Source organism: Eptesicus fuscus, chromosome 6, assembly GCF_027574615.1.
Source record: "Eptesicus fuscus isolate TK198812 chromosome 6, DD_ASM_mEF_20220401, whole genome shotgun sequence".
Lineage (NCBI taxonomy): Eukaryota > Metazoa > Chordata > Mammalia > Chiroptera > Vespertilionidae > Eptesicus > Eptesicus fuscus.
In genome coordinates this window covers 88,212,382-88,238,578 of record NC_072478.1, presented here as the reverse complement: position 1 = coordinate 88,238,578, position 26,197 = coordinate 88,212,382, and the positions used below count along the sequence as shown (strand labels likewise).

The following is a 26,197-nucleotide window of genomic DNA, read 5'->3' as shown; positions in this document are numbered from 1 at the left end:
CAAAAAACTGAGCATAACTCGGGTAGTGTGTCACTTTGAGGAAAAAACATTATTTCGCAAATGTTTCATCCTCGGCATGCGGCTGCCTCAGTGGCCGCGTGTCATCAGAAATGGCTACGCGTGTCAGTGCTGACACGCGTGTCATAGGTTCGCCATCACTGCTTTAGAGCTTCCTTGAATGTCTTCTCTGCCCTGTCACTGTGAGCTCTCTTGGAGAACAGACACTGACTTTTCTCTGTACCTCTTTAAGAAATTTATTAAACATCTGATGAAGGAATACTGTGATAGGGACCATCCCATTTGAGGATTGATGGGTTCCCAACCATGAGAGTCTGTCTCTCTCATTCTCTGATTAGATGTGTTGGAGCAATTTCATAAACACGGGATATTTTCTTCAAGAGCCAGCAAACTAGTAAGGGTGCTTTCCGAGCAGGTTTCCCCTAATTTGTTCATAGGACAATCATATGGTTGTATAAAGTTGAATCAATAGGTTGTATATTTATTCATTCCTCTTTAAACATTATCAAAATTGGACTCCCCTAGAAAAATACAAGATATATGTTTATTATATGCATAAAGATGGAGATTTGAGTATTTATAGGAGATGGGGAGTGAGCAGCCTAATGCTGTCTTCATGTTTTATGTCCTCCTTCATTATCCAGATCCTTTTAAGAGTATGAAAGCAAGTGGCTGAGATTCTGGCAGCAACAAGCTATCTCTCATTTTTTATATCCTTCCTTCTAGACAGTGGTTATATTATGTAGATTAGTACAAATTCACCGTAGATTCAGCATCCAAGTAAGAGTCAAGCATTTGTTGAATACCGATGATACACCAAGTTCCTTCCTATAAATGGGAGGCCCCACAGGAGAGTCGAAAGGGCCTTCGATTGGGCATTTTAATGGATTCTCACCTCAGCTGTGTGACCTCTAGAGCTCTAGATTGCCCCATCTCTACAATGAATCGGTTATAATAAATAGGTGGTCGAGAGGCCTTTCCAATAAATATTATATGGGAAAAACCCAATAAGATAAAACATAAAAAGAAAGTGGTCAAAACAAAGATGGGAGTCCAGAGCCAGGGTGCCTGACCTACTCAAGTCTACAATGGGCTCCTTCCCCACCTCTCCTGAATGGCTTATCAGACAGGTGGCATTATAAGGCTCCCCCCAAATGGTTTCTTTCTGAGCTCCCTTCTTGCAGGAACCTTGGTGACACCATTTCTTTCCGCCTGCAGGTGTCTCAGCCATCATCATCCCCCGCCTGGAGCTGATCATCTCCTTGATGAGCTCCGTGAGCAGCAGTGCCCTGGCCCTCATCATCCCGCCCCTCCTGGAGCTCATCACCTTTTACCCTGAAGACATGAGCTGTGTCACCATTGCAAAGGACATCATGATCAGCATCGTGGGCCTTTTGGGGTGTGTATTTGGGACATACCAAGCCCTCTATGAGTTGACCCAACCCTACAACCATTCCATAGGCAACTCCACAGATGTCCATGCACGTCATTATCTATTTTTATTCTAATAGTTCTCCCACCTCCCATCCAGAGTTTCACTTCCACTGTGGATATTATATACATTCAGCAAACTCCACCATCTCTATATTAATTAGTGCCTTCTTTACCTTTCTAAGAGAAATGTAGATTACACAAGTCTGTACAGAGACCTCTCAGGCTGTGCTATTTTTATCTATCTACCTACTTATTTATTTATTTAGGCTTTGGATATTTTTTGAGGTCTTTTGTACCTCCTAACCAAAACCACATCCAACCATTTGTATTATCAGCCTCATTTAATGGGACAAGGGGTGCCAACTGCCCATGATATCCCTGGAATCACAGACCACACATATTTGTAAGTGCAAAAGCAATGGTTTCCTCTATTGGGCAGCAGCTGCCCTTAAAGCATCGGCTTTAGAAAAGTGTATGTTGGGGAAGAGGGTTTTCTATTTAGATATTCTTCTATGTGGAACAGTCCCAGACAGAACAAAATAGAACTTTGCAGTAATTTTACCCAATCAGTGGTTCTGCCACTTATTTCCTATGGGATCTTAGGCCCAGAATTTAGGGCTGGTCTGTGGGTAAGTTGTCATGTAGGTCAGGATGACAGACAAACCCAGGCACCTGATATGGGTCCACCTCTCTTTGTTGGATCCTTGCTCCAGAACAGCTGCTGGTGGGTCCAACTCTTCAGCATCTATTTGCCACATTCACCCTGACAGCGCTCACAGCTCTGAAGGCTGCCTCTACCTCCCCTAGTACTGGAAGGGCCTACTTTGGGTCAGAAACTATGGATCTGGCCCTCTTGAGGGAAAACCTGGGCCAGAGGAATTGTCTCAAGGACAGAAGGACAAAGCATGCATGTTCTTACATTGTAGGTTGCAAATTGGCCACCCTGAGCCAAATTTTTCCACTGCTAAGTCTGTTTGGCCCCTCTGCCCCCCGCACAGTGTTTTAAAAAATAATTACTTGCCAATATCTAAACATTGTAAAATTCCGTATAAAAGTCTGGATTTCTAGCATCTCTAAGGAAAAAAAAAATTGAAAATATCTGGCAAACTGGGCCCACAACACTCTCACGTGGCACTAACTGGCTATGTCTAGGCAGCAGTGGCCCCTACAAACAGCATGTCCCCTTTCCAACTCACCCAGTCCCCATCATCCCTGATTATATCCCCAACTCCAGACTGGGCATCGGCTGCCTCACATCAATGCATATGGGCTGTTGTAAAAAGGAAAAAGGGAAGGCACGTGTCTTCCCTGTGGTCCTCGTCACTCATTTATGTCTTGTACTTGGCCCTGCAGGCACCTGAGGTTGTCAACTATCTTAAATACATAGAGGAAGACCCTCACCCCACACCCTGCCTCTCCAGGATACATTGTGCCCAATCGCAGATGTTAATGGAGGAACGGACTGAGCTCTACTAGTTCAGGCCCTTCATTGTCCGAGGGGGTTGGAGTAAAATGAAAACTGATAATACTCTCACTCTGCTTTTAAGTTAGTGATAAAAAAAATTTTTTAATGAGAAAAATCATTCAAGGTACTTCAGGAGAGCAAGACTGGGTTAGTCTGAACTTGGGGTAACAAAACATGTTCATTCTCTTCCTTGACTGCTTGGAAAATAAGTTAAGCTCTTAGAGAGAAAGCCATAGGAGTGAAGAGGAGAATGAAGTGGCCAGCCCAGCAGATGTCCTGAGCCATCAAGAACTGCCAGGATCACCCCACCTGAGGTTAGGACTGCTTGCCCACACCTAAAATGTCAGTGGCACAAAATGACTTTCAGCGAGGGTAGTAGCATCACTGGGGAAAGGGGCTTGAAGGGGGACAGAAAATCAGAATTTGGCTTTGACAAATGCAAGACAGAGGAAGAGGACACCTTCCTCACAGGCCTTCATTCTGCTGCAGCTGGTGCCATATTAATGGCCTCTAGAGAGACATCGATCTTGAAACAGCCCAGATGTTTCTTGCCGCTGCTTAGGATATTCTGGATTCGGTAGTTTCCGGTACTGAGCCAGCTGGGCAGGTCCAGGTGGGGTATGTTGATAACACTCTTGGGCAGTGAGTATTTGCCCTGCGGAAATGCCAGAGGATCACAGGTCAGTGGGAGCCTACTGATAGAACTCTCTCCTGGAGCCACCTCTAGGTTGCAACCAGGAACCATCCCTCCTCCCATTCTCCTAAGAGCCACAGAAGATTGGAGACTGCCATAGCACCGTAGAGCACTGAAAGTCACACCAGAGTTTCATAGATGAGTAAACTGAGGTTCCCAAAAGATAAGCAGTTCAGAATAGATCACACCAATTTACATCCACCCATAGACATCCAGATCTGCAGGAGAAAGAAGGCAAGGATCCTTCTCTCTAAACCCCATGTCTTTACTCCAGCCACAGGGATAATGCTCTCCCTCCCTGAGTACTCACTTCTTTGAAGGGACAGTGGCAGGGAAGCCCATAGGTGTGCAGGGGCTCTGGACAGGGCTCTCCAGGGGGAAGGAAAATGTCAAATACGTTACAGATGTCTTCATAGGTACAGCTACCGATTTGTTCTACACATGGGACTTTGACCCAGAAGCCAGCCATTTCCTTCTGCACAGTTAAGTCCACCTGGTGAAAAGATTTTGAAAAAGTGTCAGTTTCCAGGCAAACATACTAGTTCCTCTGCCTCTTTAAAAGGTCAGCATTTCATTTCAATCACACGGTTTTTAATTGCTTGGGATCTTTGGAGACATTCTGATCCAGAAACGACAAATTGCCGCACACGCCCCAATATTATCCTTTCCTGTGCCCATGACAGACATGAATAATCAAATGTGACTTTCCCCCTTCACTGAACCACACAGTCTTAGCATTCTTTAGGTAGTCACCACCCATACCCATTGGTTGAAGCTGATACTTGAGTTGAAATGCATTTGTCATCCAACTGCTAATTGGCTAACTGTAGCATTGCTTCCTAGACTTTCTCAAAGTAACTACAAAAGGCAAATAAACTTATGAAAGGAACTTTAACCTCAGAGGGGATGACATACAGGACTGGAAAGGATTTTTACAAAATGCTCAGTGTCAACAAATGTGTGGGGAAAGCCAAATCCGCTGTTGCCGGTTAGAGGACAAACAGGTTGAAACACTTAGAGGCACATTGGCAACAGATATCAAGAGACCTAAAAAGTCTGTGTCTAGATGATCAGAAAAGTAGGAAAAGGTGCATTTCAAGAATAATTTCTGCAAAGCTCTTTATAATAGCAAAAACTAAAAATAAAAACTACCCTGGAAACAAACTAAATATCCAACATTAGATTTAAGTAAACTATGACAGATCTACAACAGTATATTTCTGCCATTAAAAATGTTTCGGTAGATCTATGCCAAATGCCACAGAAAGAGGTATGGAAAATAATAGTATGATGTGAAAAGTAATAATAACACATGTCATATAATCTCACAGTATAAAGATACATATATTTACAAATGCAGAAAAAAAATTCTGACAGGATATGTAAGTAGCTAACAATGCCTATCTTGTGAGGAGATAGATTATAAGAGGACATTTATAAGGAGCACTGGTTATTTTCATATATATCCACTGAAATTAACATGTATGTTATATGTGATTATATGGGGGAATATTCCAAAATGTTAAAAGTGCTTACCTCTTATCATGAGGTAGAGAAATTTCAGATGATTTCGTTTATTCCCCCCATTTTGGCCATTTGTGTTTTCTAAAGTTGACTACATATCTCTTGCTAATTGATGTGTTTGTTTTATAGTTAACTAGAAGCCCAGTGCACAAATTTGTGCACAGGTGGGGTCCAGACAGGCCAGCACCAATCGGGGCCTGATCAGGGCCAGGCCAGCTAGGGGTAGGGGCCACAGGTGATTGGCCAGCGGGCCCCACCCCTGATTGGGGGGGGGCGATTGGGGGGGGGGCGGCCGTGGGGAAGGGCTGTGGTCAGTGGGCCAGCGGGCCCCACCCCCAAATTGGGTGGGGGGGCTGAACAGGGATCAGTGGCTGTGGGAGGGGCTGTGGGAAGTTGGCCGGCCAGTCACACCCCCAATTGGTGTGGGGGGGTACCATCGGGGGGGGGGGCGTAGAGCTGGCTGGGGAAGGGCTGCGGGCTGATCAGGGTGGTGGGGGTCCATTGGGGGCTGGGTCAGCTGGGGGGAGAGGCTGCAGGTGGTTGGCTGGCCAGCCCTGCCCCTGATCGGGGTGAGGTGGCTGATTTGGGGTGGAGCCGGGTAAGGGGAGGGGCCGCAGGAGATGGCTGGCCAGTCCCACCCCTTATTGGGGTAGGGGGGGCAATCAGGGGCAGGGCCAGCCAGGGGGAGGGGCTTCAGGCCGATTGGGGGAGGTGGGACTGGCTGGGTGGGAAGGGCTGCAGGAGGTTGGCTGGCCAGCCCCATCCTTGGATCGGGCCAGTTCACTGGCCACAGTAGGCATCATCGCAACCGGTCTGGTTGTTCCCGTTGTTATGGCGTTCTGGTCGCTGGCTTTTTATATATATAGAAGATAATGACACCATTACCAAAAACCAAATTGCCCAACCAGAGCTGTTGGACAACAGTGCATACTGTGCCATCCTGTCCGGGAGGCCGGAGCACTCCCTGCCAGGTGTGAGGAAATGAGCCATCCATGCCCAGTGGGAAGCTGTTGGGGCTGACAGCAGATTCCTTCCAATCTCAAACATCATGGTACTGAGAGTCTATGAACCTGAGCATGAGTCTACAAACCAATGCCTCCTTTGCTGCTCGGGGATGCCAGGCCTCCAGGTATTCAGTTCCCTGAGCATGAGGCCCCCAGTGCCCTGTCAGCTGGCCCAGGGCACCTTCCCTCCAGCTCCTGACCGATCCCCCCCTCCCACCACCACTCACCTTCAGAGGAGAATTGAGGGGGACACTTGTCTGGGTCTCGGCACTCACAGTCACATTCCCAGGCTCTACAATGGGGTTAGGTTCCACATTTAGGCTTTTGATCAGCACAGGGTCCTTCCCACCGTCACAGTTCTCCCAGGAAAAGCTACTGATCCGGAATGCCTAGGGACAATCATGGCAGCAAGAAAAGAGAAGAGAAAAGTTGACAAAAGGAACGCTCACAGGTCAGAAGAATCAACAGAGCAGGCTACTGGGGGTGTGACCCTGGGAGAGGTAGGACTGAAGTCAAAGACTCAAAAGACATCATTTCCCGAAAGCGTGCTAAACTATAAAATAAAGCACAGTATACCCGACCTTGAACTGGTTTTAATGCTAGAGGAGGAACTGAAACTCAGTGTTACGGATGCTCAAACACTCAAAACAGGAGAACTAACTATATCTTCCTGTTTTGTTTGGAAGGTATGATTGGAAGGAATCTGATGTCAGCCCCAATAAATGATCTCCCACCTCCCTGCCCCCCGCTCCTCTCTAGCCCGTCTTGGGATTTCCTTAGAGGGAAGCTCCTGGAGGATTTCCCTTTGCAGCCCGTGCACAGGACTTGATTCCCAGTACACACCCGGCAGTCCCCCACCCCAGTCAAGGGCCAGGGACAATAGTAAATACAAAACACAATGGGAAACAAAACATCCAACGCCCCGCCCTCCAAGGGGTATGCAGTTAACCCAGGAAGGGAAGAGGACACACATGAAAAGATCCCCAGTGAGCCACTTGTTGATAATCCCATTGAATGAATTAAGTTCCCCAGTCCTAACCAGTGCTTTCTTACTGCCTTCCCATTGCTCATGCCCTGTCCCCATCTGAGTCACCCTCCTCCCCTCTGCAGAGCCACTTCTCTTCTTCCTTCACATCCCCCAGAGGTCTCCTGACTCCACTATCTTGTCCAACTACACAGGACCACTGACTCCCTGCTCCCAGGAACCCTGCTTGTCTGTGATCTTCCAAACTTCCTACACCATGCAGATTCTGCCCATCCACTTTCCCAGCCCCCTCTGAGAAACGTACAATATGCCTGCCACGCACATCCCAACTTAAAAGGGAAACCTGCCAGTCCCAAGCTGATCCCCACCATCCACACACCTACAGCCGACTGGGTCAAAAAAGAACACTGAACCCAATCTGGTGACGGGTTTTCTCTGCCTCTGATGTGGGAATTGAGATGGAGGCAAAGTCACTCTGAGGACTTTGGGCTTTGCATCGTTATTGGGTCATAGCTTTGGGATGGGGCCAGAACTCCGAGACCCATGACTAAGACATAGGAACAAGAACTGAAGGTTTGTGGAAAAGGGGACAGACAGAGTCACCTACCCCCTTGCCACCCTTATCTAAACAGGCAGTGAAGGGCATGGCTTTAGAGTGAGATGTGGGGTAAATCAAGGCTTTAGTCAACAGACGTGAGTGGAAATCATAGCTCAGCCACCATATCATATGATTGTATAAGCCAGTTTCCTCTTTGGAGCCCCAATTTATACATCTTTTAAGTGGGGCATTTATATTTTCCTCTCAGGACTGTGGCAAGGGTGAGAGCATGTATGTAATGCTCATTACACAATGCCAGGCCCAAAGCATGAGCTGGCTCATTAAATGACACCCATCAGCCATCCCGGCCTCCACTTCTTGCCTCTAGTTCCATGAGATTCCTTATATACCTGGAATAAACACTTTTACTTGAGCTTCTTGGAATGAAACACTGTGCCATGACTAAGAAAGGCAGAACAGGGTCTGATTCATCCCTGTATTCCCCACAGCCCCTTACACAGGGTAGGAACCAATAAATGCATCCTTCAGCATTTGTTCCACAAATATGTATGGAGCAACGATCAGCATGCTGTGTTAATAGTGGTAAACAATTAGAAATGTCCCTGCCCTGTCTTAAGGAGCTTAGTCTAATGTACATATTACTCACTAGGATTTCTGAGTGCCATAGGGAGACAAAAGGTAAGGTGGAGAGTAACCAAGGACTTACTACTTAAGCTGGACTCCTGCAGGATGAGGAGTCCACCGGGTAAGTAGAGAGGAAATATGTCCAGGCAGAGGGCACATGTGCGAAGACCGTGTGGTAGGAAGCATCTTAGCTGCTCTGGCACTACAAGAAAGCCAGTGAGCTAGATGCCCTGGACAAGGACACAGAGGAGGTCGAAGGGGTGGCAGGGTCATTTCCCACAGGCCTTCGCAGGTCATAATCGGGTGACTGGATTTTCTGTAAGTGCAATGGACCCCATTGCAAGAGAATGCCATGCTCTAGTGTATGGTTGAGAACAGCGTAGAGAGGGACAAGGTGGAAGGGGGAGACCAGTTAGGAGGCCACCGTCAAATGAAAGGGAGCCTGGGATTAAGAGTTGAGCTGGAGGAGGACTAGCCGTTTGCCGGAACTACTTTCACAGTTTCGTAGGCAGCCCGATTGTCACTGAGGACTGATCCCAGGCTGGAGGAAGTGGTCAGAGAAACCTGCTGGAGTTGAGAAACCCCTTCCCTCTCTTAAGTGACCCTTCCCCCAGGCCCTCAGAGAGACGGAACAAGATGGTTTCCAGATGCCTGACTAGAGAGGCTTCCGTGGCAATGAATTCTGCAGCTGAGGCCAGCCTCATCTGGAAAAGGAGGTATGATGGATTAGCAATGCCCACCAAGGGCCAGGCCCGGCACCAGATATTTGCCATCCCAACACGCGGGAAGAGGCAACGTGGGGCAACATAGGGCAGAGAGGAAAGGCACAGCTCTGAAGGCAGAAATGTGGGTACAAATCAGAGACCTGGGCTCCAATCAGATCCGAGCCACTCTCACTAGCTGAGACCATGGCTATTTCCTCACCTACCCAATGGGCATAATTATATCTTCTCGCAGGGCTCCTGGGAGAGGAGACGTTTATATACTGAGAGTACAGATCACAACTCTCCACATCTGTCCAGCCCATGAAAACACTAAACTGAAAAAGGACCACAGACCAGAGGAGACTGGGGAGACGTGACAACAAATGCAAAGTGGCAACTGGACTGAATCCTGAAACACAAAGAGGCCATTCATGGAAAAACTGGTGAAATCCAAATAAAAAGCCTAGTGTTTCATCAAGTAACAATGTTGGCTTCTCAGTTTTGACAAGTGCACCACGGTCAGTAAGATGTTAACACTCAGGGAATCTGAGTAAGGAGCATGTGGGATCTCTGTTCTGTCTGTGCAACTTCTCTGCAGCTCTGAAATTACTTCCCCCAACAGGTTAAGAGGGGGGGAAAGCGCATGGCTTAACATATTATGGATGCCCAAACACTACCCAACAGCCTTCATCTGGCCTGCGAGCTCAGGGTCAGGGCTTTGAATCACATGAGCCAGAGAAGTGCTGGATGATGGCATATAAAGATCAAAAGTGCCACTTGCTGTGTAATCTTAGGTGAGTCCCCTATGTTTCTCTATGGGCCTGAGTGAGGTAAGTGAACTTTATGATGTCTCAAGGCCTCTCCAAAATTGCCAATCTAAGACTTTCTGGAATGGCATCCATAGCCAAGACATATAGAATGGGGACGTAGGGCAAGCTCGAGCCTTAGCCGAACTCCACCTCATAGCGGTCAGACCTGGAGCCAAGAGAAACATTATCAAGCTACATTCATGGACAAACTGAATCCTCTGGAAGATCCTAGCTCCTTTACTCAATAGGCAAAACAGACTCCTTGCCCCTGTGCCAGGGTGAGGCTGAGTCCAATGGCTTATATCCCTGTAAGATTTTAGAGCAGCAATTTTCAACCGGTGTGCCGCAAGAGGCAAACTGGTATGCCGCAAGAATTTTTAAAACGTGCAATACCTGACGGTTTAGTCAGGGGCACTGACCTCTTTTCCCTTAGATTGTCAAATTAAAAAATGACAACAGCACGGCTGGTATGGCTCAATGGTTGCGTGTTGACCTATAAACCAGATTCGATTCCCAGTCAGGGCACATGCCTGGGTTGTGGGCTTGATCCCCAATGGGGGATGTGCAGGAGGCAGCCAATCAGTGATTCTCTCTCATCATTGATGGTTCTATCTCTCTCCCTCTCCCTTCCTCTCTGAAATCAATAAAAATATAAAAAACAATGACAACAGTCAATACAACATTAGCCATCTGATGTGAATGAATCAAAATCTATTTTTTTGTCAGATCAGCAAAAAATATATATTTTGGTGAGCCGCAGAATTTTAGTAATGAGTTTATGTGTGCCATGAGATGAAAATGGTTGAAAATCACTGTATTAGAGCAATTCCTTCACCCACAATTCATAAGAAAGGCAGGGTGGCATCATGCCCATTTAACAGATGAAGAGACTAAGGCTCAAGGAGCCCAAAGGCCATGCCCATGGATTAGAGACAAAGATAGGATCAATAGCCAAGCCTCCCAGCTCTCAGTCCTATCCCACTTTCCCCCATAACCCTGGTAAGCAAACTGCGGCTCTCGAGCCACATGTGGCTCTTTGGCCCCTTGAGTGTGGCTCTTCCACAAAATACCATGGCCTGGGCGAGTCTATTTTGAAGAAGTGGCATTAGAAGAAGTTTAAGTTTAAAAAATGTGGCTCTCAAAAGAAATTTCAATCGTTGTACTGTTGATATTTGGCTCTGTTGACTAACGAGTTTGCCGACCACTGCCCTATACCACATGGTTTCTCGCTCTCAGACAAGTATTTCCAAGGTGGTTGGAAAGAGGGGATCTAGGCTTGGCCTCTCTCTCTGCTGCCAGAGATAGTATCTTGCCTGCAGCTATGCAGCAAAGAGGCCATGAAACTAGGCCTCCGGTAGGTCTCAGAATGACAGAACTTCCCTTTCCCCAGGGTCTGGAGCTTGGGGTGAGTAAGAAGGAAAGAGCAAGCTTGGAGGTCAGAGCCTCTCCAAGGTTCACAACCAGAGCAGGGCTGGATCTTTGTCACCAGAGGAACAAGGCTGGACCTTCTGGCTTGGAGGGCCTCTCCAACCACCCAGCCAGCCACATGGGGAAAAGGTGGGCAGGTAAACAGGGCTGGGACTAAGGAACAGTACCTTAGTCTTCCAGTTCTGCACATTTTTACTCAGACGGTTGGAAAGAGGGCAGGAGAGTACAGAAGTGAATGAGCCTAAACTTTACTTAGGAAGACGTCTGGAGCTGAGCAAGGCCGTACAGACCTCCCTCACTGTACAGGCGGGTACAGGGCTCCCCAGGATGCGCCACTTTGGCATGTTTCCCGCATACATAAGTATGTAACTAAATTTGGTTATATTCTCTTGTTCATCTGTCTCATGTCAATTTGAGTATTAGACCAGCAGACAGAACCTAGAAGGGTAGAGGAGAGCTGTTTCATCTCCCACACAGGGAAACAAACCCTTGGAAAGAAAAGGACCCACTCAAAGTTCCACAGTTAGTGACTTTGGGAGGCTCTGCTGCAGAGAAGGAATTCCAGAGACGGAGTAGCTTACCCCATCTTCCATCCCAACCCGCTGGGCCAGGATAATGGAAACAGCCTCCCAGAAGAGCAGCACTCACCTGTTTCATTGGAACCTTTGCAAGGGCCTCGTGGCCAGCGAGAAGCAAGCCCAGGGAGATCAGGAGCGGAGCCCGAATCAGGGACATCATTGCAAAAGGTGGGCTCCCGGGAAGGTAACTACGAGGTCTGGGGCCGCGGCGACGCCTTTAAATGCCAGTCGGCGTTGGTTGTGCAAAGCTTGTATTGTTATGCAAAGCGGAGCGCGGCGACTTCCAGAAGCGCCCCAACCCGTCGGGATCTGGGATTTCAAGGCCTTGAGGAGAAGCAGATCTTTCCCCAATATGCACCTCAGAGGTTCCTCCTTGCGCCCCTTTCAGCGGCGTGGGCGTCAAGCCCCGCGTTCTGAGGGGCGAAGGCGCAGTCGGAAGAGGAAAGGGGCGGGGCTGAGTGCCGGGTGGGGCGGGGCCGAAGCGCGAGGGAGGGGCGGGGCTGTGGTGTCTGAACTGACGCTGTGCGGGTCTACGCAGGAAGGACATTGGTTTTTCATCAGACAAGATTTTGTTAAGCTACTACATTTTGTAGGTGAGGTTTGCTTTTTAAAGAAGCAATAGGGGTGTTAACTAGATTGCAAACTCCACAAGGGATGAGACTATGGCTTTTAGTTACTGATGTGTGTACCCAGTGCCTGACACATAATAGACAATCTTAGTTGAAAAAATAAATTATGAATAGAATTTGAAACTTACCCAATCATCTTTTTAAACATTTTTTTTTAATTTTGGGATTAATTTTAGATTTACGGAAAAATCGCAAAAAATAGTTCAGAGCTATCTCTGTTTCCCCCATTGTTAACAATAAGATGGAGTATTTTAAGCCAGCCAGTAAGTCTGCTTACCTGAATGTGTTCTGCAGAAATTTAGAGAAAGCTGGCATAGTAAAGCCATGTTACGAGCCTTAAAGACATTGAAGTCATTAAGATCCCTGAAAATGGCTGTAAGAAGAAGAAGAAGAAGAAAAAAAAGATGGAGTATTTTTATAAAGACTAAGAAACTGGCATTAGTACATTATTGTTAACTAAGATCCAGACTTTACCTGATCTTTTAATATGCTTTTGTTCATATATATATATTTTTATATATATATAAAATAATATATTTTATTGATTTTTTACAGAGAGGAAGGGAGAGGGACAGAAGTTAGAAACATCGATGAGAGAGAGAAACATTGATCAGCTGCCTCCTGCACACTCCCCACTGGGTATGTGCCCGCAACCAAGGTACATACTCTTGACTGGAATCGAACCTGGGACCCTTGAGTCCGCAGGCCGACACTCTGAGCCAAACCAGTCAGGGCTGTTTAAATATATTTTTATTGACTTAAGAGAGAGAGGAAGGGAGAGGAATAGAGAGATAGAAACATCAATGAGAGAGAGACATCTCCTGCAAGCCCTGGAACGGGGATCGAGCCAGCAACCGGGTCATGTGCCCCAACCGGGAATAGAACCAGGGACCTCTTAGGTCATGGGTTGACGCTCAACCACTGAGCAACACCGCCTGGGTCTTAAAATGCTTTTTAAATTGCACATCTTTCTCCCAATCTGACAAATCCTTCATTCTCTGATCCAGCACAACCTCCTCATTATACACAAGTGCAATTTGAGGCCCCATGGACTTGCCCCGGTCACACAGCAGAAGTGAAATTAGAACTCACTTCCCCGGAGGCTGACCCCACAGTACTATGAGAGATGTCCATGTGTCTGTGCTCCTTGGTGAATGTGTGGGTGGTGGGTGGGGGAACTGAATGCCAACGCTGGTATCATTGGAGCCTCACTGGGAAAGAGGAAGGGACTGCAAGCCTCCTTTCCAGCATCATCCTTTCTCCATCTTTGCACCTGCCAAGGCCTCTCCACCCCATTACCCACTTCCTCCTGACTCCTAAATACTCCACTCTCTCAGCCTCAGGCACACTCCTTCACACAAGAAGTCAATTATCTTGGGCAGTAAGTGGTTAACACTTCTTTTACTGCCCAAGCAACCTTGGATGATCTTTCAAAGAGTGAGTGCATTCCTTGGAGATTAGAGTATTGACATGCCCATCTGAAGGGTTTTTGGGGAGATTCTGGGAGTCCACAGACAGTGACTGAAAACCAATGCCATAACCGCCATTTCCATGGTGAAAGGGAGAGCGAACAGTGGCTTGTTCAAAGATTAAAACAACAACAACAACAATAATAATAATAATAATAATAATAAGACTACCTTTCAGTATTAAGTTCATTCAACAAATATTTATAGATCCAACAGTTGAACCAGATAAAGACCTTGTTCCTACTCCCACTAGGGTCCATTGAAGAAGAGCAATCAGCAAGTAAAGAAATAAACAAGATATTATCTAAGAGGAATAATACCAGAAGACAAGAAATCAGATTAAACTACTTCAAAGTGCAGTGGGTTGCTTTCTTGCATCCCATAAGAATCCTCTGAGGAGGTGGATTCTGGCCATCCTGGGGAGAAATGAGAAACACTAGGGATAAGAGCCAATGTGAAATTTAAACATGGTCAAGCCCATCAGGCCCCTGTTCCCAGCCAGGGCTGCACCCTGCAGTCCTCTGGCGAGCTTTTAAAAATCCCAGTGCTCAGTTTACCCTCCAGACCAGTTACATCTAAATCTCCGGAGGTGGGACACAGCATTCGTTTTGTTTTGTTTTGTTTGTTTTGTTTTTAATCCCAGGTGATTAAAATGTACAGCCACGGTTGACATCCACCTGGCATTCAATAGGTGCACACATACGTAAAAATGACAATTATTAAAACAAGGCCCTTGTCTTTAAAGAACACACATTTTAGGAGTGATGGGTTGGAAATGTGGAAATTGTTGTCACTCTAATGTTCATCATCATGTGTTTCCTGGACGACTAATGGGGTCTGAGTCCTGGAATGACATGGCCCAGAATGACCTAGCAGCCATGCCTGTGTGGGGTAGGGGTGAAAATTGTGGGGACAGGGCATGTATCTAAAGGCTGGTGTGGTGAGTGCCTTGAATGTAATGAGGAGTGATTACCACCTCAAATGCATATGAATCAGACAAGTAGGTCTGATGTAGCAGTCACAGACAAACAACTGTGGAGAAGGAACTTTCCTTCTACTTCCTAGGTTCTCTTGGCTGGTCTAATGATCAAATACACATGAGAAGGATTAGCAAGAGAAAATAAACGAATTTAATTACAAACCTATAAGTTTTTCTCTCTTGAGCCGTGACCAGCACAGCTAGAGAGCAGACAAGTCCTGAGTAGGGGTGACGGGGGATTGAGAAAAAGAAAGAGACAGACACAGAAACAGTAGGGAAAGCTGGGACCAGGTGGGACGCTGCCCTCAGATGGAGAGACAGTGACCCAGAGCTGGTATAGCACGTTTATTATATACAGCATGATACCAGGAAGTTTTACTAGAGTTTAAGACAAAGGAAATTATGTGAAGTCATGGTTAAAGATCAAGCTGCAATTCTTCATTCTTGTGGCTTCTTTGTAATTGTCACTCCTGGCTGAGCCAGATAATTGCGCCCGTTCCTGGCACCTGGCTGAACTTAGATAATTAAGCCCACTCCCTGGCACCTGAGCTAAAGGTCAGGCTGACAACATACCTGCCTCTGGCAAGGTATGTTTCCAGGACATGGCTCTGCCAACACCACTGGACTCAGCTGACAATCAGCTCATGCGCCTTCCCAGGCACTCTCTACACAAACCTATGTATGGGAACTCTCCCCCAATCCATGAGAGAGTCTGAGACCCCACATACATGAGAGGTTCTGAGACAGAAAAGTAATATGAGGAAAATATGACATCCTGAGCTAAGGATAGGTCAGGCACCTGAGTCTTCTGAGGGGAGGAAGGTCATTCACAGGATGCGAAGAGCAGATATTCAGTAATTAGGTGTCCTATAGATAGGTCATAAAAGGTTATTTCTGGCGATAATTCTTATTTTGGACAAGGCCCCAAATTTAAATTCTTTAGGGGAAAAGTGGAATTTTCTCATGAGCCCTAGGGTTTTCATTGCCTTCAAAAGAATTCACATGCAAAGCGGCACATCTTGGGGAGCCCTGTTCTGAACCCCTTCAAAGCTGATGGTGTAGACATAAGAACACTTGGTTACTAACTGGTCTCGGTGGGATTTCAACCCAAATATAGTCTGGACATCTGGTTTTAAATCTTGCATATTCTGTCCAGCTAGCTTGATCCATAGAACATCCTAGTAAGACTCTTAAATCTTGGCTATTCTTTTTATTATAGAGTAATTTTCAAAAGAAAGTGTTAAAATACAAAATTCAACGGAGTAAATTTAAAGATCTAATGGCTTTATTAAGCAATTCATGAATTGGACAGCATCCCATCTAGCAACTGGAAGGACGCTGTGGAGTTGTACAAAATGACAGGTTTTTATAGGGAAAAGGGTCAGGCAAGGAACCCTTTACAAAAGGAAAGGATTATTTTTCAGACATCTTCTGGGGGCAAGTGAACAGCCAGGGGTTTTAGGCAGATTGCCTCTTCTTTCTGGATGGAGAGGGCCCATGTGACAGGTTACTTTACTGGTTCCAGACTGAAATTTTAAGATTATATTTCTAGGAAAGGTTGAAACAATGATTAGGTCAGGTACTAAATCTAGATTTGGTATCATGGTCTTTAGCATAAGTGATGCCATTTTGGGTCTGTGGTTTTCTCTTTAACAGAAGGCAAAATCATAACTCCTATTGATATAAAATGAACATACATTAGAGAAGGCAAAGATTACTTTCCATTCTTATGAATTATCTGCAACTTCAGAGGCAATGAAAGGCATAGATAGAGCTCATCACAGAATCCGAACTAGGCATGTAGAAGAGTATGCTCTAGAAAATGAATAGTTTTCCATTGAAGGTGTTACCAAAAAAGAAACAATGGCCAAATGGAGTCACTTTTGCTCAGCCACATCACCAAGCCAAAACTTAATAACTAACCTAATTGTGGTTTCAGTCTCTCTCAGAAGTGAAATTTTAATGATCTGGAATTTCCTGCTCAATACTAGTGAAGTAATCTGCCTGACAAGACCCCGGCCTCCCTTTCCGCCCCCCCGCCCCCCCCCCCCCCCCCCCCCCCCGCCTTCTCCCAAAGAAAGGTATCCTTGCCTGAAATAATCTACTCTTTTAACTTCCTAGTCCCACTCGCTTTCTGCCTATAAAAACCTTCCATTCTGTACAACCCTTCAGAAGCACCCTTCTAGCTGCTAAATAGGATGCTGCCATATTCATGAATCACTTAATAAAGCCAATTAGACCTTCAAACTTACTCGGTTGAATTTTGTTCTTTAACAAAGCCCCATTTTTTCTTTAAATGGTAGTGATATTTCTGACGTTAGACAATGCCTTTAACCTCTCTGGTCCTCAGTTTTCTCATTTGTGGGAAGATAAGGTCAAGCTAGATGAGCTCTTAGGTCCCTTTCTTTTGTTTGTTTGTTTGTTTTTATTTTTAATATTTATTGATTGATTTTAGAGAGAGGGAGGGAGAGAGATAGAGAAAAACATTGATTTGTTGTTCCACTTATTTAGGCATTCACTGTTTGCTTCTTGTATGTGCCCTGACGGGGGATCAAACCCACAAACTTGGCATATCAGGAAGACACTCAAACCAACTAAGTATCGGGCCAGAGCTCTACGAAGTCCCTTTCAACTTTGAGAGTGTGTGTATATGTATAAAGTGGAAGGAACACTAGACGTGATTTCAATCCCCTCTGATTAGCCCACGTTAGAGAGCAAGACACTGGAGCCCAAAGCCACCCAGCAGAGGTAGGATGAGGACCCAGGTTTCTGGTCTCCCTGCTCAGGGCCACATCCCAGGGCATGATTGCAGAGCTAACAGGAGCACCACTCCCTTCTCACCTTGCTCTTCTGAAACCTGAGAGCACCTGGAGAGGCCTGGAAATGCCCTGGGGAGCAGAGCTGTACTGGTCTGGCAAGACAAACAGGGCTGGGGAAGTTGCCTCAAGAGCAGCCTCCCCGACCAGCCTCCATCTGGGTGGGCCCTATACACGTTTGCATCACTTTAATTCCCAAATATTTTCATCTCATTACAGCCTTTGCCTAGAGCTTTGATTCTCAGTGTTGGCTACACATGGGAATCACCTGGACGGCTTTAAACAACCTGAGTCCAAGCCCAGGCTACACCCCTGGGTGGGACAGAGCATCAGCATTTTTTAAAAGTCCCCCAGGGGATTCCAAGGTGCAGCCTACAGGAGAATGACTGGTCTAAAGCAGTTTTTATCTAATGCATGCAAACCACCTGGGATCCCCGTTTAAAGTGCAGATTATGACTCAGTAGGTGAGGCTGGAGCTCAATAATTTGTATTTGTAACAAGCTGCCTATGAGGCCAATGCTGAGGGGCTGAGGACCACAGAGAAGCAGGGTCTGAACTAGACCCACTTCTTCCACCCCCGAGTGGCTGCTGAGGGACAGCTATGGAGTCACTGTTTTCTCCCAAGGAAGGTGTCTGGTGAAACAGCAGGAAGAACAAGGCCTCAGTTGTTCCCAGGTTCTCATGTCTACACCCCATCACCCTTCAAGGGGTTCAGAACAGGCCTCCCCTACTTTGTGCCACTTTGGCATGAGGATTATTTTGAGCTGAAAGCAATTAAAACCCTGCAGGCTCACATAAGCCTTCTACCTCTCCTTTAAATAATTTAAATTAGGGGCCTTGGCCACAATAAGAGCTATCGCCGGAAATAACTGTTTATGACCTATCTATAGGACAGGGCACAAACCCAATTACTAAACATCTGCTCTCATCCTATTGTGAATGACCTTCCTCCCTCCCCTCAGAAGACCCAGGTGCCTGACCTTTTCCTTAGCTCAGAATGTCATATAGTCCTTATTTTCCCTTTCTGTCTCTGAACCTCTCCTGTATGTGGGATTCCCGTTCATATGCATGTAATTAAGTTTGGTTATTTTTTTTCCCCTGTTAATCTGTCTCATGGCAACTTAATTATTAGATCAGCCAGAAGAATCTAGAAGGGGAGTAAAATTTCTTCCTCCCCCACACCGTACTGTTGAGGTGGGACGGATTCCATTCGTCTGAGGGCCAGTCCAGATGAAACCAGACAAATAATGGGTCTGGGCTGCCTGTCACTACTTGAGCTAATTAAGCAGAGACAGGGTTGAATCATATACGAGCGTTTATTCCAATAATGCCAGCAGTATGGGAGAGCAGCAGGTCGTCCACAAAAATCTACCCCCTCCTGCTAGCTGGCTGATCATATAGGGATAAGGAAGAGAGGCTGCATGCAAGGGTGTAGGGGGGACAGGGGAGGGAATGGCTGCAGGGTCTGTGGTCGGTGTGTCTCCTTCCAGGATCTTGAAGTCTAATAACAAGGTAGTTAATTTTCAATGATGGTTAAACCCAGCTCTACCAGTTCCTGGGACCTGAGAATGGTCAGCATTCCTGCAGCAAACTCCCAGAGGGGGTCCGGGTCCAGGCACAGCAACCAATCAAAGCTCACACTGTCCTTTGTTCTCAAAATGCATTTTCTTTTCTGAGCCATGGACACATCCGGGGCCCCAAGGTGTCTCTTATCTTTTTGCAACTCTGTTTGTCTTCTGGGTCAAGCTGCACCACATCCTCCAGTTTCCAAGGGTTTGTAAGAACACTTCTTATCTATAGTTAGGAAGGTGGCTAACTATGAAACAACTGTGGCTCTATTCTTATTACATGCCCTTCCCCACTATCACAGATGCAGCATCTTTGATTCTTTGGAGAGTCTGGCTCCAGTGAGCTGCCCTAAAGGAGCTGGGTGACTCCTAGCAAGGCTGACCAGAATCCTGTTCTTCCAACAGCTCTGCTCTCCTTTTCTTACCCTTCCTCCCTCCCGGCTTCCTTCCCTGGCCCTCACCCCTCTGCTGGCCTCCAAAGTGGCTCTTGGGGGTTATTTGAATTCAACAGACCTTGGGCGTGTCTGCTAATATTTTTCCAAACAAAGACAATCCCACTGACGTCTTCGGAGGTCCAGGCAATGCCCCAGAGCGCCTTGATAGTCTGAAGTCTCACAACAGGGTGGGGTTGAGAGAGAGGTTATGAGGGTCCTGACCCTTAGGGAGGGCGGCAGCAGCCACCTGTAGTACACTCATCATGCCGACAGGGGGCGGCCGCTACCCAATTCAGACTCAGGTTGCCAGAAAACACTGGCCCCGTGTGGACAGATCGGATTTTTCCAAGAGGTTGGGAATCTCGGACTTTTGTGTGAATTCTTTAAATCGTTAAGAATGGGCAACTAATTCAGATCATTGCCAAAGACGGAGGGAGCTAAAAATAAGTCTGCAGGACAGATGTACCCTAAAGAATCCCAGTGGGCACATTCTGAAGTTCGATCCCAGAGTGTGGGATTCTGACTTCATTCACAAATGCCAGAGCTTTAACATCATTATTGCAACGTCCGCGTTTTACATGTGGGGAGACTGAGATTCAGAGAGGGGGAGAAGTACGCCTGCAGGTTTGTCCGGGCAAAGTTCAGAGTAGGACGCAGGCGTCCTGATCTCTGTCCAGGTCTCGTAGAAGGCGGCACTCCCATCAGAACCCTGGGTCCCCAGAAAGACCTGATTCTGTACCCCCGAAGGCGTGCCCCGGGAGCGCGGGTCCTGCCAAGGGGAGCCCTGACGGGGCTGGGGAGGTCGCCAGAGCCCAAGGGCAGGGGGGGAGCCGGCGTTTATTTTTAGCCGCCTAGAATGTGCCTCTAAGCCTTATTTAGACATCAGGCGACAGGGTGAGCTTGAGGCAGCAGGGGCGGGAGAGGAGATAGCCCCCTCCCCCTCCTGGGGCTCCTGTTTCAACTGCTCTTCCCTGCCCGCCCCCTTATCATCCTTTCCTAGGGGCTCTGGGGCGGCTCTAAATAGCAGCCCTTGCTGGCGTGGGCGCTGTCCTGCTCGCGCTAGCTTTCTTTTCCCCCCACCTCAGCCCCTTCTCCCCCATCCCCCACAGTCCCGCAGAGAAATAGAACTCTAGAGCCATAGAACGTTCCTGTTTACCTTCTGAGGTCACAGATCTCTTTGAGAAGCTGTGGTACTTCATCAGGAGCTCAGGTTGTGGAGTCGGATGGACTTGGGTTCAAATCCAGCACCTGGCCCTAAGCAGGTGCTTACAATCCCCAACCTGAGTTTCCACTTTCGTAGAGCGGAATTAGTAACCTATCCAATCCCCCTCACAGTTCCTGAAGATTAAACGTGAAAAGGTATCTGAAGACCTTAGCATATCATAATAAATCCTCAATAAGTTATGGTGATGGTGATTAAGACTATAAACCCTCCACCCAGAAAAAATGTTAATTGCTTATATGCACATGATTGTGAATAATTCAGGAATTTTTTGTAAACTATGAAGTTCGCTGATCCCTATCCAACTTCAGCCCCAATCCAAATCATTCATTCATTCATTCATTCAACAAATCTTTGCTAGAGCTTACTCCATGCCAGACACTGTGTAAATGGAAGGGTGAGGATGTGAGGCCAGAGAAATGAATGTATGTGAATTATGCAGGGTCAAGTGCAAATCAATAGCAAGCCAAGAATCAGAATGGAAAATAAAATTTTAAATAACTTTCTTGCCCTGGCCAGTGTGGCTCATTTGGTTGAGCATCATCCCATGTATCAAAAGGTTGCCAGTTCAATTCTGGTCAGGGCACATGCTCAGTTTGCAGGCTCAATCCCCAGTAGGCAGCGTGCAGGAAGCAGCCAATTGATGTTTCGCTCTCACATTGATGTTTCTCTCTCCCTCTCATTTCCTCTCTCTCTCTTAAAAAAAACACACAAACTTTCTTGATGGTATAATTGGTGTAAAAAAAACCTGCACATATTTAATGTATACAATTCAATGAGTTTGAACATATGCATACACCCCAGAAATCATCACCAAAATCAATAGGCATACCTATGACTTCCAAAAATCCCCCCCACCTTGGTTTTTGTTTTTGTTCCTTTGTTTGTTTTTGTGGTAAGAACACTGAGCATGAGATCCACCATCTTAACAAATGTTTAAGTGCACAACAGAGTGTTGTTGACTCTAGGCACCATGTTGTGCCACAGATCTCTAGAACCAGCTTTCTGTTCGAGGCTTCTACGAGCTGCCTGTTTCAGAAACTTCATGTAAGTGGAATCACACAGTATCTGTCCTTTTGTGGTTGGTTTATTTCACTCAGCATTCTGTCCTCCATTATCTGTCCGTGGATAGGGGGGCTGTTTCCCTATTTTGGCTATTGTGAATCATGTTGCAATGGACCCAGGTACGCAGAGATCTCTTATGATCCCAATCTCAATTCTTTGGGATGTATACCCAGAAGTGGGATTGCTGGGTGCTTTGAATTCTTTGCGGAACCTCCATACTGTTTTCCATAACGCCGGCACCATTTTACATTCCCCGCAACAGTACACCAGAATGGGAGTCTCATGAATCCCCATCGTGACTCCTTTGAGGAGTAGCTTCTGTCTTTGAAAAGGGACCAAGATCCCTTCCAGGCGCAATCAAAATGGCTCTGAGCATCCACGCCCTCAGCAGGCCCCTGCCTGCCTTTTCCCATAGGCCCTACCAATGTCAGTCTCTGCTTGCATGCCTCCCAAAATGGGGCACTCACTCCCTGTCAAGCTGGACCCCTGAATCTTGGACCATTTGGAAGGTCTTTCCTCGGAAGGATGTGGACCTCTCATTCCTCAGGGCTTGTGCCCACTGCTTCTAGTTTTCCAAGACAGCTTGGGAGACTGACCATCTTCAAGTGTTCCAGGCCCACAGGGCCTTGGAGGAGAAGGGCAATGAGGTGAACTGGGGATTTGATCTCCTTCCAGCCTTGCCCAGCTTCCAAGCCCTGCCTAACGCAGGCCCGCCCCGCAGTCCAGGTTCCCAAGACTCCCGCCCCCTGCAGCTGCTGCTTTAAGAAGCGCCACGGGGACTGGTCCTGCTACTGTCCTTGGATCCTGTCCAGAGCCCTGATTTAAAAGGTATTGCAACGTTTCTTAAAAACAAACATGTGTTGTAACCCAAGGCCCCGGTAACCACAACACTGCCGGCTGCTAGCTGCCGCCTCCCAGGCTGAGAGGAGAGGAAACTGCTCTCCGCCTACCCCACTACCCCTGCAGCAGCCCACACTCTGCCTTGCACATGCCACCGCCACCGTAGTTACTATATTATATCAGGCTGGGAGCTCAGTGAGGGCAGGGCCTGAGCTGGGCCTGGGGGCTGCAGTCCTTCTGGTGCCCCTCCCCCACTCCCTGCGTTCACCCAGCACTTCCAGCCACAGGAAGCCCCTGAGCCCCCTGAAAAGCCACACCGCACTGGGCATGAGTGTTCTTCCCTCCTTTCTTTTTCTTAATTTTTTTCTTTTTTAAAAATTTTAATTGTATACATGTTTACCTTGCAAAATGATCACTACAGTAAGGTCAGTTGACACATCCATGACCTCACATAGTTAAACTTCCCCACTTTCTTGACAAGAGGAACCCATGCGTAATCCACACAGCCCAGCGCAAACATCACCCCCTCGGTGAAGCCTGCTCTTCCCTTTCCTCCCCCCAGATGGAATTCGAGATCCCTTTTGCTTTCATAGTATTTTCCCATAGGCCTTGTTACATCATTTGCCTACCTGGACCACAGGTGATATAACCTCCAGCAAATATTAAATATTTGGTTTGGCCTGCATAACTGTGTGTGTGTGTGAGTGTGTGTGTGTGTGTGTGTGTGTGTGTGTGTGTGTGTGTGTGAAAGAGAGAGAGAGAGAGAGAGAGAGAGAGAGAGAGAGAGAGAGAGATGTTACATTTAAGAAACCCCAATTTCTAGTTTCTCTTGAAAAACTGACTGGAAGGTCAGGCCAGCCTGGGCCTTCATTTCCTTCTAAGGCCCATCCACTGCTGCACACCCACCGGTGCTCCTTCTGCAGGGTTTGTGGTTGGTTCCCAGTGTGCACCCCAGCCCATCTCATGCTGGCCCTCTCCTCATTTATGTGCCTACCAGCCCTGTAGACATTTAAGTTTTAAGCCTTGGACCTCGATCATATTTCTCATATGTTCTGGGCCCCTCCCACTGACAAATATTCTACCTCCTAATCCCATAAACTATTGAGATGCCCCAGAATTCCAATATGTTGGCAACGAATAAATGAATGAATCGAGTCAATAAAAAACATAAATGTCATAAATTCCTTTGCTAAATTACGTTTTCCAATTTTTGTCTTGGAAAACACAGCCCCTGTCCTTACATCCTCTGAGTCTCATTTTAATTCGTTTCATGTGGGTAAGATGCTCCCATCAGAGTGAGCAAGGAAGGTGAGACCAGGGCCGGAAACACCAGGTTTTCCAAAAGGGAGGGGTTAGGGCAGTTATCTGGTGAAAAGCAGTTGCTTAAAGTGTGATTAAAGAGCAGGTGACATAGGTGGAAAACTAGTCATTTTTCAACTCAAGAATGAGGTGGGCTCCTGGAGAGTGTGATTCCCACTGAGTCAGAATACACAGTAAATATGTTTGGAACTGAATGGAATTGACAACGTGATGTTGGGTAGGAAATGCAGAAGGGGCAAACATAGTCCTATGATAAGGGATATGTGGGGGTTGTAGGAGGGGACAAGTAGATTATTGATTTAGGTGCAGCCAGACAAGTGAATATACATCTCTGATCTGGGCCTCAAAAGCCCCCAGCTGGTGTTCATTTGATTACATTTAAGTCACCAAGCTGCTCATCAGAGGACCCTATGCATAAAGTGACTCTTAGTCCCTAGAAGGGAGATGGCTCAGAGGCCATGGAGCAGTCCCTTGGGCTTCACGTGGAGGGTGCAGGTGGAGGCGGCTCAGACACCAGTCACGCAGCCCAGCCAAGGATGCTCAAACATGGAAAATGGGGCTCATCTATAGACTCCTGGACTCCACTCTACCCTTTATCTCTGTGCCCATTAAAAAAAAAAGTGGCTGTCAGACCTGCGGAGGACAGAAAGGTCAAAGCATACGTACACATCAGACTTCCATGGGGACATGTGAAACACTGGTTCCTGGGCCCCTAAGCCAGCAATTTCTGATGCAGCGGGCCTGGGGTGAGGCCCAAGAGTTTGCACTTCTAACAATTTCCCAAGAGATGCTGCTGCTGATGATGATGATGATGATTCCTGGACCACGTTTTGAGACCACCGCTGTGAAGAAATGTCCACTCTGCTCATTTCTAGTACCCTCCAGGCCCCAGCACCCCCGCAAAGAGGTGATGTGCAGTTCTCCCTAGAGAAAAGCCCTAGGACTTCCACCTGAACTTCACTGAACAGAGAAAGTGCTCACCAACGGTTATTGGCATGAATCGACGCTTGGTAAAGGGACATGGTAATGTGAATCTTGCCACCTCTCCCAAGGCAGTCCCAAATCCCAAACCACAGGTCTCCTGGGAAAACAGGCAGGGATGGCTTCTTGATAATTAGCATTACTCAGACTCAATCCTCCTTTCAAAGGACTTCCCCATTAATTCAATTCGACACAGCTCAGTGTAATTAATGTAGCGATTTGATTCCTGCTGAGATGACCCACCACAACCGTTTGACCAATAAGGCTCAAATTTTAGTGCGAACATTCCGCGGACTCAGTCCTGCAGGCCCTGATTCAATGGAGGGGAAAGGAGAGAGGGCTCCAGGGAAACTGGGCTTTAACCAACAATGCCCAGATGATGTGAAGCAAATGACCTGCTCATTCCTTCAGCAACACTGCAGTAGGAGCATAAGGACTCAATAACTTTAGGTTTCCTCTCATTTTCTTCTCTTATAGATGTACCTTCCAAGAGAAAGCTGTCAAAAACGTCTCCATCAAGAGGCTGGCAAAGCTCAGCAGAGCCTCACTTCCCACCTCCAGAACTGAAGCTGGGGAGCATCTGTAAGAGAAAACTATTCTTATCCAATTCAATAGAACAAATCTAAATTAGTAACTGTGGATTGGTTAGACATTGCATTCACTAGACGGACTCTCAATGGCAGTGGGTTAAACAAATTTGTTATTTATTCTATTATGTAAAAATGTTAGGGAGTAGCTGATCAAGGCTGGTCCAGGGGTTCCTATAAATTCACCAGAGATAAAGGCACCTCCCATCTTTTGGCTCAGGGTAACAAAATGGCTGCTGGACTCCAGCCATCATGTCTGTATTCCAGGCAGGAAAAGGGGGGTGTGGAGCAAGGAAAGAGGGATCCCTGCTCCAAGCTGAGTCATTCCCCTATTAAAAGATTTCCTGGAAGCTCCAACCAGTAATTTCCCCTTACATCTCCCTGGCCGCCCCCAGATGCAAGGGGAGCTGGGTAAGGAGCCTGTCAGCCCAGCACATGGCCGTCCCAGAGCATATCGGGGT

General features: G+C 46.9%; 2 protein-coding genes and 1 non-coding gene across 7 annotated transcripts in view; 2 read left to right on the top strand and 1 right to left on the bottom strand.

The window, feature by feature from the left end:
- SLC36A3 (solute carrier family 36 member 3) overlaps positions 1-9,472 on the top strand; it is a 31,405-nt gene extending 21,933 nt beyond the window's left edge. For 2 of the 5 annotated variants that reach the window (XM_054718059.1, XM_054718057.1), the window contains exons 10-12: positions 1,237-1,417; positions 8,907-9,023; positions 9,265-9,472. In XM_054718059.1, the coding sequence (XP_054574034.1) occupies positions 1,237-1,417; positions 8,907-9,023; positions 9,265-9,388 (422 nt within the window). In that variant the 3' untranslated portion in view covers positions 9,389-9,472. Of the gene's footprint in view, positions 1-1,236; positions 1,418-2,805; positions 2,886-8,906; positions 9,024-9,264 lie in introns of those variants that run through there. The other 3 variants (XM_054718058.1, XM_054718060.1, XM_028161612.2) reach the window with 3 other exon arrangements.
- On the bottom strand, positions 2,767-12,279 carry GM2A (ganglioside GM2 activator). The gene is made up of 4 exons (XM_008152235.3): positions 11,897-12,279; positions 6,367-6,528; positions 3,922-4,104; positions 2,767-3,572 (listed from the first exon to the last, which is right to left on the bottom strand). Exons 1-4 carry the CDS (start codon positions 11,984-11,986, stop codon positions 3,393-3,395), a joined length of 615 nt encoding a protein of 204 aa, XP_008150457.1. The 5' UTR covers positions 11,987-12,279; the 3' UTR covers positions 2,767-3,392.
- Positions 12,280-12,708: 429 nt separating this feature from the next.
- LOC114235387 (small nucleolar RNA SNORA33) lies at positions 12,709-12,836 on the top strand. Its single transcript, XR_003621593.2, has one exon. It is a non-coding gene; the product is annotated as a small nucleolar RNA SNORA33 (small nucleolar RNA).
- The last annotated feature ends 13,361 nt before the right edge of the window (positions 12,837-26,197 follow it).